The sequence below is a fragment of the Leucopleurus acutus genome, assembly GCF_964270905.1.
Source record: "Leucopleurus acutus genome assembly, chromosome: 8".
Classification (NCBI taxonomy): domain Eukaryota; kingdom Metazoa; phylum Chordata; class Mammalia; order Artiodactyla; family Delphinidae; genus Leucopleurus; species Leucopleurus acutus.
In genome coordinates, this window is record NC_139151.1 from 63,301,979 (window position 1) to 63,320,233 (window position 18,255).

At 48.7% G+C, this 18,255-nt stretch overlaps 2 protein-coding genes across 2 annotated transcripts; one reads left to right on the forward strand and one right to left on the reverse strand.

The window, feature by feature from the left end:
* Positions 1-721: 721 nt before the first annotated feature.
* Positions 722-8,699, forward strand: AKIP1 (A-kinase interacting protein 1). The gene is made up of 5 exons (XM_082843756.1): positions 722-998; positions 1,480-1,560; positions 3,916-4,020; positions 5,358-5,429; positions 8,280-8,699. The coding sequence occupies exons 1-5, from the start codon at positions 777-779 to the stop codon at positions 8,421-8,423; spliced, it is 624 nt and encodes a 207-aa protein (XP_082699882.1). The 5' UTR covers positions 722-776; the 3' UTR covers positions 8,424-8,699.
* A 1,153-nt stretch (positions 8,700-9,852) lies between these two features.
* On the reverse strand, positions 9,853-17,459 carry LOC309964727 (uncharacterized protein C11orf16; the record flags this gene model as incomplete). Its single annotated transcript, XM_082843858.1, has 5 exons — positions 9,853-10,073; positions 12,570-13,226; positions 13,853-14,087; positions 15,906-16,062; positions 17,293-17,459. 5 exons carry the CDS (start codon positions 17,457-17,459, stop codon positions 9,853-9,855), a joined length of 1,437 nt encoding a protein of 478 aa, XP_082699984.1.
* Between the last annotated feature and the right edge of the window lie 796 nt (positions 17,460-18,255).

The following is an 18,255-nucleotide window of genomic DNA, read 5'->3' on the forward strand; positions in this document are numbered from 1 at the left end:
TGCTGGCCAGACAGACTCCCTTCTCCAAACGCCACTGTGGCGGCCGCACTGTTTGGCCTATCCTAGTCATCTCCCAAACAAAAGAGGTTTTGGAGTAGCGATATCCCAAAATATAGACCAGGCATTAACAGGCGCCTGGAGGCACGCGTTTTACTCCCCACGATTTCTTAGCCCAACAGACCACCTGACTTTACACCAGGTTCTCCGCGTTGGGCGGCGGAGACGACCTCTAAGGGCCAGATCCTGACCCAGGGCCTCCTGCGACAGCGTGGACAGGCAGCCTCCGCCACTAGGTCGACTCCGGTTCCCGCGACCCGCCAGCTGGCAGGCCCCGCCCCGCCCCCTACGCTCTGGCAGTTAGGCCGGCAACCCGCTCACAGGAACAGCGGCCGGGACACAGTAGGCTTGTCCTGTGAGGGCCGCACGCTTCACCGCCCCCGCCACGCCCCTCGACCCCGCACCGCCAATGGCCTGCTGCGCCGGCGCAGCATGCTCCAGGCCCAGCCCTCCCTCGACGACCGTGCGCTGAGCGCATGCGCCTTGAGAGGCCGGTTGGGTGAGGGATTCTTAGCGAGGGAGGGGGAGACGGAAATGGAGGGTCTCCGCGCGCATGCCTTCGCCCCTGACACCAAGCCCGCTGGAGAGCGCGTTGGGCGGAGCCGGGGGCGGCGGTCGCCGGGGAGATCAAGGCCCTGGGTCCGACCCCGAGCTGGAGCGGGGTCCCGGAGGCCCGCTAACCCGCCGGTGTTTGTGTGTATGTGCCCTCGCAGGGAGACATGGAGAACTGTTTGGCGGCCGCGGCGCTGAACGGGGTAGACCGACGTTCCCTGCAACGCTCGGCTAGGCTGGGTCAAGAAGTGCTGGAGCGGGCCAAAAGGAGGGCGGTGGACTGGCATTCGGTGGAGCTTCCCAAAGGCAGCGTGGGGGTCATTTCCCGGGAGCGGCCCTACAGAGAAAGAGGGCTGGCAGCCGGCCCCCATCGCCTTCTCCCAGGAGAGGTGAGGGCCCCAGTGCTGCGGGACCAGCCCATTCATTCGCTCAGCAGCGGCTTGCTGAGAACCAGGGCACGCCACACAGCAGCACCCGAGGGATCCTGTCCTTGGCGGAAGCTGTTAAGTATCAGGACAGTGAACCGGAAAGCCTTTTGAAAACTCTTGACGTTTGACAGATTCCTATTGGCTAGCTTTAGGATACCGCTAGAGACCGCTAGTGCTCGGCCCTGGTTGGTTACTTTTTACAACAATTCTTACAGGCTACCGTTTGATATTAGAGGAAAGCCAACAAACCTGTCTTTGTCCTGGAAAAATTGCATGTCTGTGTATGCCTTTTAGAGTTGGAATTCTTTCTCAGTAAGAGCCTTTTACTGACTTAAACGAGCAGTGGCCTTTCAAAAAGTAAAAAGGAAGGTATTCCCAAAATGACTTCCTTCTCCAGTAGGGAATACAGATCTCACCTGTGACTTGCCGTTTATTCACATAGAGAGAAGAAAGACACCCAACCCTCAGTGCTTCCTTCAGAACAATGGCTGAATTCATGGACTATACCTCAAGTCAGTGTGGGGTAAGTTGGTGTAAGCCAAAGTCATGCCCCTGATCTGCCTGCTGATGGATCACAAAGTGGATTTTTGTGGAATTTAGGGAGAATCTGGAGACTGCCTGTTCACCCTGCCCTGCCTTCGTGGGCAGGTTGTAGTCAGCCAAGGGTTTAAACCAGGTGATAAATCCAGGTTAGAATTCATTCAACAAATATTGGATGCCTAACTTTAACTGTTATGAGGATACAGCAATGCACAAGCCAGAAAAGATCTGCCCTCACTATTGTTGGGGGGGGGCGGGGCTTATTTGCTGAATTCCAAAACAAGTCCGAATATTAGTGGTATTTAAAACTTTGAACTGAAATTTTTTTTTTAATCAGTAAGATCGTTCTAAACTGGAACCGAGCCTCTCTGTTTTCAAAGCAAAAACTGAAACAGAATCCCTCCATTAGATCTTAATCTCTGTTCCAAGTCCCTGGTAAGGTAGTGTGCTTTTGTGTGTGTGTGTGTGTGTGTGTGTGTGTGTGTGTGTGTGTGTGTGGCCACACAGCATGTGGGATCCTAGTTCCCCAACCAACTTGCACCCCCTGCATTGGAAGCACGGAGTCTTAACCACTGGCCACCAGGGAAGTCCCCCTGGTAATGTAGTTTTTAAGCATGCCCCTTTGGGTCCATATCACTTGGTGGCCACAGAGGTGGTTATGTGGCACAGATGCAGTGCCCTCATCAGAGGTAGTGTGGCTTAATGGCAGGAGCAGCCTCCCAGGAATCAGACCTGTGTTCTGCCACTTCCTGGCTATAATGCCTTAGGCTAGTTAGTCTCTCTCAGCCTTACCTTCCCACATGGTACAATGATGATGTTTCAAGTCCTTTCCAGCCCTTCTAGTCTGTTTCTTTGGTTTCCACTGAGAGATGAACACCAGAAAATTGTCATAAACTGTAGCACAGGGTACTTATGTGAGATTTTTGGTCCCATTCATTGAAGTGGGTAAACAAAGGTTTTAAAGGCCCTCTTCTCAAAACCATACACTAAGGTCATCTTTAAGTACTTTCAGGGAATGTTGAAGGCAGGCAGCCAACATTCAAGAAAATCACCTGCATGGAAGGTACTCTCTGTCTTCTAGGAATTAAAACAGACTCTGTGGTCTCTTCCAGCCTTAACATTTTATGATTCTTATGTGTTTGTAAGGGTGCTTGGTCTGTACGGCAGAAGGAAGAGAATACCTTGTTTCTGTCCTGCTTTTCAATTTCATAATGAATATTAAGTTTCAAAAAATCTCTAATACTTCTACATCTTTTATAAAATCCTTGTGAATCCAAAAATAGGATTCCAACCAGTGAGATACAGTTCAGAGAGTATTTTTATGTTATTATTTTGTTAAATGGTTTTAGAAAAATCCATAACTTTGGCTCTACTATAAAGTGATCAAGTTAAACACTTTGGTTCATGGTTTAGTAAAAGGAATAATATTTGTCTTTGGTTTGAGGTTTAGCAAATTGGTGTTCTTCGTTTTGGTTTTCAGTTCATGCTTTAGTTCAAATCTCCATTAAGGAATGGAGGCTCAGAACCTCTCAGCTTTCTAGAAATAGAATTAAGAACAGTGTTTGAGTTTGCTTTCAGAATTTTGGAGCATCCCCTAAATTACGTCATTAGAGTCATGTCCTGACATGCTTTCCCCAGCTTCTCATTCTTTTGGTCTCTTGCCTTAAACATTGTCCCTACCCTCTGTTCAAAGCAAGCAGGTTTATGTTGTCCTCATCATTAGTCACAATCAGGGGCAAGTCTAAGGTTAACTTTGAGGGGGAGGAAGGAAGTGGACAAGAAAAAAACTGCATTCTGATCCTTTGGATTATTTTTGCTTAGATCGGAGTCTTCTCCCTCCCCTCCTCCTCATGGGGAGAATGGCTGCATAGCTGTTGGGTTTATGTTATATTTCTTGTTGTATTTCTAAATCTCAAGGAGATGCACCTCTCTCTTCTCTTGTCCTTGTCTGAGACTTAGTAAACCCAGACCTGTTTGTCAGAACTTGTCATGAGAGGAGATGAAAGGGCTTGTGTATTTGACCTCGGGGTGAGGATGTTGTGAAAATTATTTAACCTGGCAGAGAGCATGGTCCTACCCAGCTTGAGTTGCCAGAGTTCTTGCCCTACAGAGGCAGCAGATGGCAGCAAAGTAAGGCCAAGTGCAGTTTCCTTCTCTGCAGCCACTTTACACGGGCTAAGATTTGTTATATGACTTCAAAGGCCTCTCAAGAGGGCAGGTAATTTACCTTTGCTCTCTTGCCTCCCTCCTTAACTACATTTGCCCAAGTAACAAGGAGTTTTTTGAAAATTTGACCAGTCTATTTGGTTACCCAGCATCTTTCACATTACTTCTCTAGAAATATTATTCATCTGTGCCAGAGGAAGGAGGGGCAACCCACGTCTATCGTTATCACAGAGGGAAGTCGAAGCTGCACTTGTGCTCGGACACTGGGAATGGTCAGGTATGTATCCTCAGCTGTGCTGTGCTGTGCCCTCAGCTTCCCAAGATAGGAGGCCTTACATCTTGGAGCTCCTGCTGGATTGTATTAGTGGATGCCTGGGTGACTCAGCATTACAGCGCTCCACAGAAATCTATCACCTCCCAGCCTTAGAGAACTTACAGCAATGAACATGAAATAGGAGTTTTTGTCCAAAATAAGATATTAATGCCACTGTCGGATCTTCAGTTGAACCTGCAGTCCTGGGCCAAGGGATTCTTGGACAGGCTTAACAAAAAGCCTTTCAAATATCCTCTTCTGCATCTAGGGATATGAAAGAGATTTTTAATAATCACATATTTCACTCTAAGGTAGTGATAAGTATCATGTCTTTGGTAATTTTAAAAAAGGAAATGCAAGGTGGGGGTTTCTTTTAACAAAATGCTTTCCCTAAAGATAACAATTACAAGCCTCTCACTGCAAATTACCTGTATTTTACCACATGTCACTCTGGGAAGCCAAAGACTCTACTTGTTGAACTGATTCAACAGGAGTCCTTTGTTGTTGTTTCTGGGGAGAGTAGGCTTTTTTTGCTTTTGTTTTTCTTTTTAAACTCCCCTGGTTGTACTCAAAGATAGCAAACTTAAGTTCAGAGTCTAATCCACAGGTTGGATTCCTGACTTCTCTGGCCTGTGGGTTTAGGGAAGGGACGGGAGAGTGGCCGCAGGGATGTGAGCCATCCTGTTTCCCTGGCCTGGGGTACAAGGGGTAGCACCAGAGCCTGGATCCTGGGCTTCCTCTTCTGCCCTGGCCTAGGCCCTCTTAAGAGTGCTTGACCCTAAGGGAGTTACATGTGGGCAAGAGTCATTCGTCCCTTCCCATCCCTTCCTATAAGACGTAATTTGGTGCCTCTAAGGGAAATTGACTTTCTCAGTTCAGCCTCTTCCCCTCTAGTACTCCCACTGCTGGGAGAACCTTGGAAGAGAATTCTATTTTCTGAGAGCCTGTTAAATGTCAATCACTTTTGCACTTTAGATCTTCCTTACAGCGTAGTATGCCGAAGCTATAGACTAGGAAACCAAGGCATAGAGAAATTAATCTGTCCGTCTCAGTAAATGACAGAGATAGGATTCAAACTCAGGTCTATCTGAGTCCAAAGCCCATGTAAGGATAAAAGGTAATCATGGTAAACATCTGACTAAAAATACTTTGCAGAATTCACTAAAAGCCTTAAGAACTTAGGTGACAACTTGGAAAACACTGACAGAACAATTGTTAGTTCCTAATTAAGTAGGAAAAATTTTCTACCATCCAGAAGTCAAAGTTTGGGCCCTAATCAATGTTTCTACCTCACTCTTCAGAGAAAAGACACCCCCCTTGGTGTCGGAGGCATCCGTCAGACGTCAGAGTGTGAGCTAGAGGCATCCCAGCCTGTGAGTACAGAACTTCTAGGGTACTGGGCTCCACCACCACTGCAATTCCATGAACTGATCTGGTTACTATAGGGTTCTTTGTACTGGATCTATAGTATTTTTAAGTTGGGATATTTTTACCCTTGGGGACAGTGTACATTTTAGTTCAGTGTAAAATTATGTTTTCTTGGTATCCTTCCTTCACTTGAAATTTCAGGGATACTCTTTGTGCCTGAACTCATAGTTGCGGTTGGAAAGAATGCAAAGTATTCATATCTCCATTCCTACAGCTCAGCTGGGCTGGCACTGGGTCCTGTTGGAATTCCACCATCTGTTCAAGCAGCAGGAGGGGCCTGACCCTCCTGCTTACAAAGTGAAAACCATTGCTGAAATTCTGAAACGTATACATTTGGTTAGATCAGGTTCCAAAACATTTGAAGGGATTTGTTCCTATTTTCCGCAAATGTTTCTCTGTGAAAACATACAGTGATGTTTTTAGGATAAAATATTCATTAGTTCATGAACCCACGGAATCTTTTGGAACTTGGAAGAGCTGGAATTCTGAGGAATGGAACTCTGGTGTGTTGCTGCAATAGTTTGCTTAATTTTTGTTTGCATACAGTGTGCTACTAGCCAGGATTCAGAATATACTAGAGTTAGTAGCAACTAAGACTATTCTGCTTTTAGTACAAGTTGTTAGGCTTAGATGCCTCTAATACTTAGATGCCTCTAATACTGTGTTTTGGTAATGCTAATCTTCCTGATGTTCACAGTGTAGGAATCACAGAGGCCAATCTTGCACCTTTTATGCAGACAAATGAAGTATCCTTGGCTTTCTGCAATTCTGATACAGCTGTATTTTCTGAAACCTTTTGTTTATTTTCATAGTTGATGACTAATAAATAGTTGTGGCGTTGTCATACACATTCACGTCAGTTAAATGATGATAAGCCTCCAATTTTGCAGTAACTGGGCATGAAAGGATATAGCATAAAGCAGCTTCGGAAAACCTTGGCTTCAAATCTATTTGCAAGATGGAAAGAGAGGAAGTTTCATAAAAGTATAAATATTATCATTTATTCCTCCTAGCAGAATTTACTGGCAGTAGTTTGGTCCACCTGCCCCCCACCCCCAGGGGTGGTGTAGAAATGACAGCTTCTGCCTGTGGCTCCTTCTGAGCATTGAGTAAGCATTGGTAGTGGTCTCCCAGTTGTGGGATAGGCGCGCTTGGGCTCTTAATTACAGGCTCTTTTCTGGTTTGTGACTTTGCTCTTTGGCCATTTGAGCTGAGACCCTTCCTCTGCCTGCATATCTGCCATGACCACTTACCAGCCGGGCATGAAGTCTGTCCTTGGAGAATGGCTTGTGCTCAGCTCAGCTCTAAACATAAATCTTTCCACTAACTCCAGCCTCCAGTGTTTTGTAGTATTGATCTTCTTTGACTTACATCCTGATAAACCCATTGTAAGTTGAAAATATCATAAATTGAAAGTGCATTTATTTTTTTATTTTTAAATTTTTATTTATTTATTTTTGGCTGCGTTGGGTCTTTGTTACTGCACGCGGGCTTTCTCTAGTTGCAGTGAGCAGGGGCTACTCTTTGTTGCGGTGCATGGGCTTCTTATTGCGGTGGCTTCTTTTGTTGCAGAGCACGGGCTCTAGGCACACAGGCTCAGTAGTTGTGGCACGCAGGCTCAGTAGTTGTGGCTCGGGGGCTCTAGAGCACAGGCTCAGTAGTTATGGTGCACAGGCTTAGTTGCTCCGTGGCATGTGAGATCTTCCTGGACCAGGGCTCGAACCCGTGTCCCCTGCACTGGCAGGCGGATTCTTAACCATTGCACCACCAGGGAAGTCCAAAAGTGCATTTAATACACCTAACCTACTGAACGTCATAGCTTAGACTAGCCTACCTTAAACGTGCTCAGAACACTTACATACCCTGCAGTTGGGCAAAATCATCTGACACAAAACCTACTTTATAATAAAGTTTTGAATAGTTCATGTATTGATAATTTATTGAATGCTGTACTGAAAGTGAAAAACAGACTGGTTGTATGGGTGCAGGATGGTTATAAGTGTATCAGTTGTTTACCTTCGTGATCCTTGTGGCTGACTGGGAGATCGCTCACTGCCGCTGCCCAGCATCACGAGAGAGTATTGTGCTGCACATCACCAGCCCGGGAAAAGATCAGAATTCAAAATTGGAAGTACGGTTTCTACTGAATGCGTATCACTTTCACACTATCGTAAAATCAAAAAACCATAAGTCTGACCATTATAAGTCGGGGACCATCTGCATAGGAGAACCGGTCTCCCAAGGGAGGGCTTTAGCCAGCCAGCTGACTTTCTGCATGACAAAGTGGAATCTACTCATAGTGTTCTCAGCTTTAGGTGAAAAGAAATGTTCCATCCTCCTAATAATGAACTTAGCAAAGCACAGTTAAAAAGAATACTTCTCATTATCCCACAGCGCCTTGCCATTACTGCTGATCTGTGATAACAAGTGCCACTGCCTACTTTTGAGCCCCAAAGCAATCGTCATTAGCCTTTCCCTCTACCTGATTCTTAACCTTTCTGCTCCAACCAGAGTGTTCCTTTTATGATCCTTCATGTTCCTATAACAATTTAGTGTTTTCACATACATGCTTATTTGTGAGCTAATTTTAGAAATAAGGAAACAAGCATAAGGAGAGGCTGAGACTGGCCTAAATGGCAGTCCTATTACGTTGCCAAGCCAAGCCTTGAAAGCAGGACCTCCATCTCCCACGTTAGTACCTCACTCCATCACACACAGAGGGAGCCGGGTGGAGGTGCCCTGACGGCACTGGTACATAAAATCTCTAAACTGCTAATATCCACTTTTCCTTCCAGGCTGAGAACATCTCTAAGGACCTCTACATAGAAGTATATCCAGGGACCTATTCCATCACTGTGGGTATAAATGACTTGACCAAGAAGACTTACATGGTAGCAGTTGATTCAGGACAAAGTGTGGACTTGGTCTTCCCCATATGATGTTGACCATCACAGACATCGCCTTTTTCTTGTTTGTTTTTTACGTATCAAGAAGAATAAAGCTACCATATATCCTCTTAAAGTTTACACATTAATCCTGCTTTTAATGCTGACTGTAGAGGGTCAGCCTTCCTAGGAGCTGGAGTTTGTCTCTTTCAGTGCCTATTTTAACTTGAAAGTCCCTTCACCCTCTTCTGCCTGAAGTAATAATGTAATGATGCTGTCTGAATAGTTTTTACTGCTTGCTTTCCAAGTAAAGGTTAATTATGATAATAAAGTGAGAAATTTGGAAATGAAGAGAATTCCTTTTTATTGGCATTAAGAAGTCAAATAAAATGTTGCTCATGTACAACTGAGGCTTCATGAAAAGATGGCAGAGAGGCTGTGGACACATTTGCCCAAAGCAGGCCAACCATGTTCTGTAGCTTCTGTGGAAGAGGCATCCTCAAGCAGGTCGCACCAGGCCCCTGGAAGGGAGCCCTCGCCAGGGCCGGCACACTCCTGTGCCCCTTAAGACAGGTGCCTTCCTGCCACTCATCTGCAGGGATGTCTTCCTGGGGTGAAGATGCTGCTGCTTATTGGACTATCACCTGTGGCCTGCACTGTACCATTTCTGTAGAAGAAGGCCTTGTGTCAGCCACTTTGTAACTAACTCCTCCTCAGGTATCTACTCTTTAGCTTCCTACAAGAGAAAAAAAAATCCTGAGAGTCTTATTTTGACTTTAAAATCAGTGACTTTCTATCCTTAAAATTACAAAGTCATTGATGTGTCCTAAACATCTTTAAGCTACCACACCAACAGTATTGTTGCATCTCTCAGTTTAGTTGCCTAGGGAGTCACCTCATTTTGAACATGTCTTTCCTCAGAAAAAAGGCCAGTATTTCATATGATGAAAACAAAGGTTTGGGGACCTCCCTGGCAGTCCAGTGGTTAAGACTTCACCTTCCAATGCAGGGGGTGTGGGTTCTATCCCTGGTCGGGGAGCTAAGATCCCACATGCCTCACAGCCAAAGCACCAAAAAAACATAAAACAGAAGCAATATTGCAAAAAATTCAATAAAAGACTTTAAAAATGGTACACATCAAAAAATATATATATCTAAAAAAAAGAATACAAAGGTTTAAGTAGAGCTGTATTCGCATTCCTAGCAAAGAACAGACTCTCACGGACCAAGGGCCTAGTAAAGCAGGCCCATGCCCACCACCATAGGGTAGAGGGGTCAGTTAACTGGGGATCCTTGCACCCCTAGTGATGAAATTCGTGGGTTCTGTAAGCCTTCTGAAATCATATGCAAAACTGTGGGTGTGTGCATTTTTCTGGGAAGAGGGGCCATCGGTTTTATCATTCTCAAAAGTGGTATGACCCCAGAAGGTCAAACAACCATGGAAAGAGTCCTTCAGAAGCCCCTTCCCAGCCATCTGCTTTACCTAGATCCTTGGGGCTTTTCGTTTAGGGGGAATTCTGGTCTCCTGATGTGCCGCAGTACCCCGACTCAGTTTTTTGTGTTCAGCTTCCTCTGGCAAGATCTGTAGTGGCTTCATGCCAGTGGCTTCCAGGACCAGCTCCCTGGGACTCCCCGCTGCTGCAGTTTTCACTTTCTGTTGTTTGTTGCCCTTCTCTTCTTTCCCGATGTTGCAAAGTCTTGTTCCTAAACCCAAAATTCAGTTAGTTGAATATGCCACCATTTTGATGGGATTAGACTTGACTTATGTAGAAGTGTATCAAGGATCACAGAATCCCTTAACTGTCTGAACCCTGTTTCAGTCATAAGCGAGGGTGGAGAGCAGCATGACTGCTGGCATGAATCCTGGCCCTCTAGGACTGTTAGGTTAGTCTCAGACAGTAACCTCACTGCCTGCAACTAAAAGGAGTCAAAAGTGTGGAGGGCGGAGGACCCATACAAGAGGATCCTTAAGAGGTAGAGCCTCAGACCAGACTGTGAAGCATCAGTGCTTAATGGCAATCAAGCGCAGTTAGGAGAAGCAAAGCAGCACATTTCCTTAAAAGGATACAAGATCTGGAGGGGAGAGAAGAAAAGCTCTGGTATTTGCCATTGTTTCTAGCCCAGGCACACACGTCGTTTTACAAGCTTCACCTCACCAGTTCACCTCGCTAGTTAGTGTGGTGTGCGGCACTCCATCTGGGACGGGGGCTGGAGATGCCCCTTTCTCCACGCCCCATGCAGGCATACTCTCCATAGCTTTGGGTGCAGAGATAGGACCTGGCAGAAGGCAGGCTCACTGATTCTCATGGTTCAGCTCCAAGAATTAACCTTTGCCCAGAGCATAACAAATGATCCAGTACCTAGAGGAAAGCCAGGCCAAGTACCTGAAGATACTATATTTCTCCTTATAGCCAATTATTAGAATGTATTTGGGTGCGGGGGGAACTTTAGAGTGGATCTGTTTAAATGTGGTGATGCGGGGAGAGAGGCTGAATGTAGGTGTGGGTGCGTGGGTAGTGGTGATAAGAGCGGTGTATGCTTGGGGCCAGGGAAGATTTGTTTGGCCTCAGTCAGGTTTAGAACCAGTCTGGATAGAACGCCATGGAGCAGGCCACAGCCATGGGAATGCAGGCCTGGAGTCTGGGGCAGGTCTGACCGCCACGGCTTCTGGTTACCCCACTGGCATTCCTCTCCCTGAGACTGGTCTCATGCCACCTCAGTTGCTGCCCCAGAGACTCCTCCCTGTTGGAGAGATACAGCTTTTCTTTCTCCAGTCTGTGCTGAAGCAGGAGGGCAGTGGAAGCTATGGAGAATTTAGCTTGAAAACTAGACTTTGGCACCATTTTCTTTATATTATCACTTGTTGGAGGGCACACCCTGTAGAAACAGCTGCTTCCAAGCAGCTTCTGCCAAGGCCTTTCACTGCAAGGAAAGAGGCCCAGGAACACATATCCCTGCTCCCACCTTTATATTTTCAATACAAAGTGTCCTCTCAGGGAGGGGAGGAAGAGCCCAGCTGGTCATAGCTATAGCTTCTCGTCCCTCTACTTATTTCCGTCTCAGAGGTGGGGGAAAGATCGCACACCTCGAAAGCCAAGGGAGGAACCTCATCTAAAGTACAGCAGCAGCCAGCACATCCATCCCTGCCCACGCCGAAGCCCAGGGGTCCAGAGGAGTCCCCCAAGAAGGTTTCTCAGTGTAGAAACAATTTCTCAGCCTCCTGGAACTGAAGACTAATAAAGGCCTTACTCCTGGTGTAAGATTAAAATCCTCGTGGGCTGAGAGGTCCTTCTGGTTGAGCAGCTGTCCTGAAAATAGGGCAATGGCTTCCCATGGGGACCCACAATGAGTCCCAGTGTGGGCAGTGCCTACAGATCCTTATGCCCTTAGCGGTGGTATTCTTTAGCCCTCAGTATCCCTGCCCCAGAGTGGATGTTCATTTAGTTCACTGAGGTTGAATTAGTCAGCACAGGGCCCCAAGAATCTAGTCTAGGGCTGGCTTATCCAAGTCACCTCCTTCACAAAGCTCTGCCGGCTGCCTTAGGCGTCTGCTCTTTCTGGGCCCCACTGGGAATTTAGACCGCACGGCATGAGGCATATCAATGATACACTGCTCTAAACCTACACGGGCATGTTGCTTGGGTAGAGAAGTTTGGGGATGGCTGCAGGTTGCCGATGACAATGACACTGCCTCCCCTCTCAGTGGTAGAGTGAGACGCATAAGGCTGTGCCTGGTTCCTCCTGCTCTGACTTCCTAAGGGGCCCATCTGGAGAGTAGGGTCTGATGGCCAGTGTTTAAAGACCCGTTTCTGTGCTTCTCAGGGTGCTGAAAGACTCCAGTCAACACCTGGAGGCATTCTGACTGTACATCTAGAGAAAAATCAATGCCTCCAAGGAAAATGAGGGAGGGGAGGGTAGAAATGGACAGTGGCAGAGTCCTGCCGGTAGAGACTAGTGAACAAAGAAAAGACAGTTGTCAAATAGGGATGCAAACCTTAGCACAAAGATCTGCCCATCCTTTCTTGTTAGGTTTCCATTTAATCAATAAAACCCACGTTTCCCTCTTATCACAGCCCCTCCTTTGACATGACTAAGTGTTACTTCCAATCCCAGCACAGCGGACATGTGCATCAGATTCCTGAGAGACACATGGGAGGGAAGGGAGCAGGGGCCTCAGCCCTGCCTTAGGAAAAGGTCTACCTGGCTTCCTGGGATGCGGCTCGGACCCGTTTCTCCTCCAGTACCTCCATTCCGGCTGGCAGAGGCCACCCTGCCTCCTTGGAGACTCCTCAAGAAGGATGGGGGCCGTGTTGCCTGTGCTGTCCACCAGCAGCCTCTGGGGAAGGCCCATCTTCAGCTCATTCTCCAGATCCTCCTCTTCAGAAGAAGAGGAGGTAGAGGAGGAAGAAACAGCCATGGGAGCCTGCACTGCTACTTCTTCCTCCTTAGGACCCTCAAGGGGCAAAAGCTGTGCTGTGGGCTTCAGCTCCATCTCTGGATGCTCTCTGGCTGTGACCCCTGAGGTTCTGGTTAGAGGCCACCAGGTGGGTCCAGCCAAGGGGCGGCAGCAGAGGCAGCCCTGGCCCAGCAGCTGGCAGCAGGCATGAGGGTGGCAGGGAGGGCACAGGAATGGAGCGCTCAGAGGAAGCCCGCCGGTGACACATCCAGCGACCGGCCCCACCAGAGAGCAGCAAGGGGCCCAGAGGAGGGGCCTGGGGTGCTCCGTGGTGAAAGGCTTGTGCAGCCTGTCCACAGCCTTCTTCCAGACAGCTGGGGGCACCCACCTGACCCCTCCAAGAGGCACAGGAGCTGTCCTGCCATTCCAGAAGTGAACAGTAATTTCTTCTTCTTTGGATGCTACATAACAGAAAAGGTCACCATTTTGTTACAGCCGCCTCTTTCATATCATGGGATAAGGGTTCTCCTCTCCCCAGAAGCAAAGCCTCATCACAGCCCCTCTGCTCTGCTTCCGCCTGTGTGCACCTCTCCCTGGAGAGCCTGCCAGGGACATTCCTCACCTGCCCCATGTTTACTACCCCTTCCTGTGCCGCCATGTCTTGGTTTTCATGTCAAAACCAAGATGCATCCGCAGGTGGGGGAAGGGAAGGAGAAACCTCCTTCTGTCGCTTCTCTGAACACAACGATGCTGACTGGCTGGCCTCGCACAAGGGGACTGTCCCAGTCCCTGCACGACTTGGTGGGGGACCAGTCATGAGTACTGGTGTGACCCCAGGATAACCTCACCACACCATGGGTTAAGTAACCAACATAGACATAGTAGCCTTGGGCTATTTTGCCCTGATAAAGAATATTTTATAATCTGAAAAATATGATTTGTCTATCTGTGGCCACCCTCAGGACGAAGCTGCAAGTGAAAGGGTAAGCCTCTAAGACCCCTAAGCTGGAGAGACACCCTTTGCTCTCTCCTCAGCCTGATCACCAGCCTGGCTCCTGGGGACTGGGAGGCCAGAGCACTCCCTTACCTCTCTGGGGGTCTCTTGCCTCCAAGCCCAAAGGAATGGTGCCGGGGCCATAGCACTGTTGGTCTGGTCCCCAGAGTGCCAGCACCTTGTCCCCAAGGCGCAGTGAGTATTCCACGGATGGCGAGAACTGAATGACATCTTCCTCTAAGACCACGCTCTGCCGCTGGGCTGGCAGCCCTGGGCATGTGACAAGGGGAGCCTCAAATTCCACCAGCAGGAACCCCTGCCTCTCCAGCTGTGGGAAAGAAAACACTCAGAATAAGACCTGGCATTAGGAAGTACTACAGGGGGCACCATGGTTCCCTACAACGCCTAGGGCCAGACCCAGGGTCTCCCTCGCACGCGGCAAGGCCCGGTTAGGGAAAGGGCAGGGCCAGGCGCTGCTCGGGAGCCCACTATGGCAGAGACAGGCCGGCTGTGAGGCGGACGCTCTTCCTTCTGCTTCTTGCCGTGGCAACTCTTGTTTATCACTTCTTGTCTTTCCTGTCCCGCGCTCTTCCTTTTCCTGTTTTGTTTTTTTTGGTGGTACGCGGGCCTCCCACTGTTGTGGCCTCTCCCATTGCGGAGCACAGGCTCTGGACGCACAGGCTCAGCGGCCATGGCTCACGGGCCCAGCCGCTCCGCGGCATGTGGGATCTTCCCGGACCGGGGCACGAACCCATGTCCCCTGCATCAGCCGGCGGACTCTCAGCCACTGCGCCACCAGGGAAGCCCTCCTGTTTTGTTTTGTTTTTCTCCTATCTTTATATTTGGCCTGCAATTCACAGGAGTAACCTGGGTCCTCTGGATCTTTCCCCAAGCACACCCCCTCCTCCCAGCACTCCCAGGAAGTGTTGTCCCTGTGTCCGCGGCCAGCCAGGGGTGGGGTATCATCCACAGGCCCTCTCGGGCGAGGACAGGCTGGGGCTGTTGGAGCAGCCCTCTGCACTGCCATTACGTCCATGAGGGGAGGCTGGGCAAAGGAAGCAAATAAGCAGCCTGGCAGAGAGGGCAGGAGAAATACTAAGCTAATTAAAAGAACAAGCTAACAAATTGACTTTTATCAAACCACTAGACAGGATCTATATTTGAGCAAAACCCTGTTAATATTTCATTTGAAATTACATATTAGTTACTTGAAAATGACAAAAATGACTTTTGATTGGAAATTCTATCATTTATATATATTTTTAGAAATCACACTTGTTTTCCCTCTGTGGATCCACATTCACAAAGTCTGACTCTTTGTGGGAAGAGAAAAATCCCAAAGAAGCAAGTAACCACCAAAGTAAAGCCCAGGCCTGGCCCCAGCACGCAGGCACCGTGCTCCTGTGTGGAGGGACACAGGCTTACACGAGGAACACACATTTTGCTCCTCTTTCCCTTGGGCTGGCGCCCATCATTTGACACACTGAATTTTCCTGAACAAAGTGCTTTTACTGTATATTTTCTTCACTGTTATGGATTGAATAGTTACCCCACCAAATTCATATGTTGATGTCGTAGTCCCTAATACCTCAGAACGTGACCTTATTTGGGAATAGGGTCATCGCAGATGTAATGACTTAAGACAAAGTCACACTGAGTACAACTGAGTAGGGTGGGCCCCTAATCCAATGACTGGTGTCCTTACAAAAAGGGGAAATTTGAACACGGACATGCACCCAGGGAGAACAGCATGTGAATATGAAGGCCAAGATCAGGGGGATTCTTCTACAAGCCAAGGAACACTGAAGATTGCCAGCAAACCACCAGAAGTTAGGAAAGGCGCATGGAACAGATCCTCCCTCACAGCCCTCAGAATCACCAACCCTAACAACACCTGGACTTCCAGTCCCCAGAACCGAGAGACAATTTCTGTTGTTTAAGCCACTCAGCTTGTGCCACTTTGTTACCCAGCCCTAGCAAATTAATGCACTCACTGACATTACATTTTCACTTCTGCATCCTGACCATGGAAGATCTGTGCTTATCCAAGAAACTGAACTGCTGGGCACACACAGCTGAGGCATATCAGGTATGACAGAGCCATCCAGAGGAGCATATGGGGAGATGCTGGGACTTAGGGACTTGCCTCGGGAGCAGCCTTTATCTGAGCCCTGTAATAAAAGCCATCTGCTTCCCTTCTTGCCAGGACCCATGCGTCCGCAGCATCTCCACCTCTTCTCAGCCAGCCAGGCCCCTGCCATGCTGGGTCAGCAATGTGGAGACACGGGTCATAAGATGCATATCTGGGAAAAAGCAAACGGAATTAGGGAGTAGAGAAAACCAAGCCCTAAAACCATCAAGAAACACGTTTCAGAGTTAGATCTGAGCAGCGCCATGGTGTGTGCATGACAGATAAGGCAATATGGAACAGAAATCCATGTAAAGAGTGGCAATCTGTGACTTCCAGTAAGATAAGGTAAACTACTGGAAGGGGCAGAAGGAGAGGAGAGTGAAGGGAACCGTCGTTTGAGGATTGGGAATTGTTTCAAGGTAATCAGGGTGGGATTAGCTTTTATGTATTCTGGTTATGAGTGCTGGTCTGAGACTAGACAGCAGGCCAGGAAAGACTTCCAGGAAGGGAAATTCTGAGGCGGTGTGTGGGATTCCACGATGAGGCATGGAGGCTTGGATGGTGATGCCAAAGGAGCAAAATTGCAAGAAGGCTGAGCACTGTGGGGTAATAAGAGAGGAGGAGGTGTTTGAGCACAGGAAGCACAGAGGAACTGACTAGGCAGCTGTGAGACAGAAAAAAGGAGAAGCTAGTTCTGGGAAATTTTGTGGACAGGACCAAGCTGTAGGGAATTGTTGAGTCAGGGTTGGGTTTCCGAAAAAACCTGTTTACTTTGTGGGCAAGCCCGGATACAGGCTTTGAATGAGATGGTCCACACAAGTGAATCAAGAAAGGGGCTAAAGTGTTCAAGCTGGCATGTCTCTAACCTGGGCAGACTGACTTGAATAGCATGGACATGAATCCCTGGGACTTGCACAACCTGTATGTGCTTACAGGCTGAGGTTCCTTTCCCCTCTTGTATTCACACTGTAGACAGCCAACTAAAGATACCATTCACAAAAAGCCAGGATAACTGAGGGAACTTGAGGAGGGACCTGGAGACCTCACCTTAGCGGTTGGTAGCAGAAACCCTAATTGCTCATGTAGTCCCATGGCCAGTCTCAGAGCTGATGGTAAAATGAGCTAGAAGTTTATAACTGATGATGCCTGACTGCCTTCCCTCACACATGCCAACTATGACATCTGCCACTCCGCTAAAAGGTGGGATGAAAGCCAGGTCAACCCTTGATGTCACTGGGAGTGCAGTTTAGACTAGGGGAATATTAAACCCCAAGCAACTCAGAGCCCACACGGTAAAGAACCCTTTCAGCCTTCCCAGGAAGCAAGCTCTTTCCCTCCTGGGCCATCTCTCCCACCATCTAGAACCAAGAACAGAGAGGAAAAAGGAAGCCGAGATCGATACCTGGTGAGAGGCCTCTGCCGGGTGAGCCAGGGTGCTTGGGAGGTGAGAGGGCAGACGAAGGAGAGTTCCCAGGGAGGAGCAGTGCCGGCCCAGGCAGGGGCCTTCAGGGTTGTGGCCACGCTGCAGTATTTGGGCAAAGGCATCCCAGGCCCGGGGGAGGAGTCCATTTCCTTGGGAGAAAACACCTGAGAACAAGCGGCACTATTATCTTAGGTGCTGTTTATCTGAGTTGCAGCCCACAGCCCAGGAGAGGGCGCCTGGCCGGGTCTGGGCTCAGCTCTGCGGTTTGCGGCCTCTCTGCGGGCGCACCCGGTCCCACCGAAGCGCAGGGTGTCCCCAGAATCACCTGCCCAGGGAGGCTCAGCTCAGGAAATAGGGGAGGGGTTGAAAGAGCAAGAGCTGGGATTTCAGAGAAGGATTTAGCTGCAGTAAATCCTTCACAGCCTGCTGGCTGCGCGCTCACTTCACCTCGGTGCTTCAGTTACCGCCCAGGAGATGAGATATGGAAAGCACCTGGCATATTTAAGTAGCTCAACATACGTTAGTTTTTTTCCCCCCATCTCCACCCCAGTTGTAGGGGCTTCGGGGGTAAGACCACATGCCCCTTCGCAAATCGTAGTCCTGGTGACAAACTGACCCCTAACCCAAGCCACAGACTTCCCTCCTAACCCAGTCACCTGCGGGACTAGACCGAGCTGAGAGCCCAGGGCTGTGGCCTCCGTAGACGTGCTCAGAGGCGACAGCTGCCACCCAGGGCCCGAGATACCACTCCGCTGGCCCAGCCCACCACGGCCCTGTTGAGTCTGCTCCTGCCCTAGTCCACAGCTCTGACCCCAAAGGGACTTATCACAGCCTCAAACTCCACCTCAGCCTCAGCCCCTTCCAACAGTTGGAGTTCACGGCCTCAGACCAACTGACTCCTGGTTGCCTAGCAGGTCGCCATGGATGCGAGCCAGCTGGGCC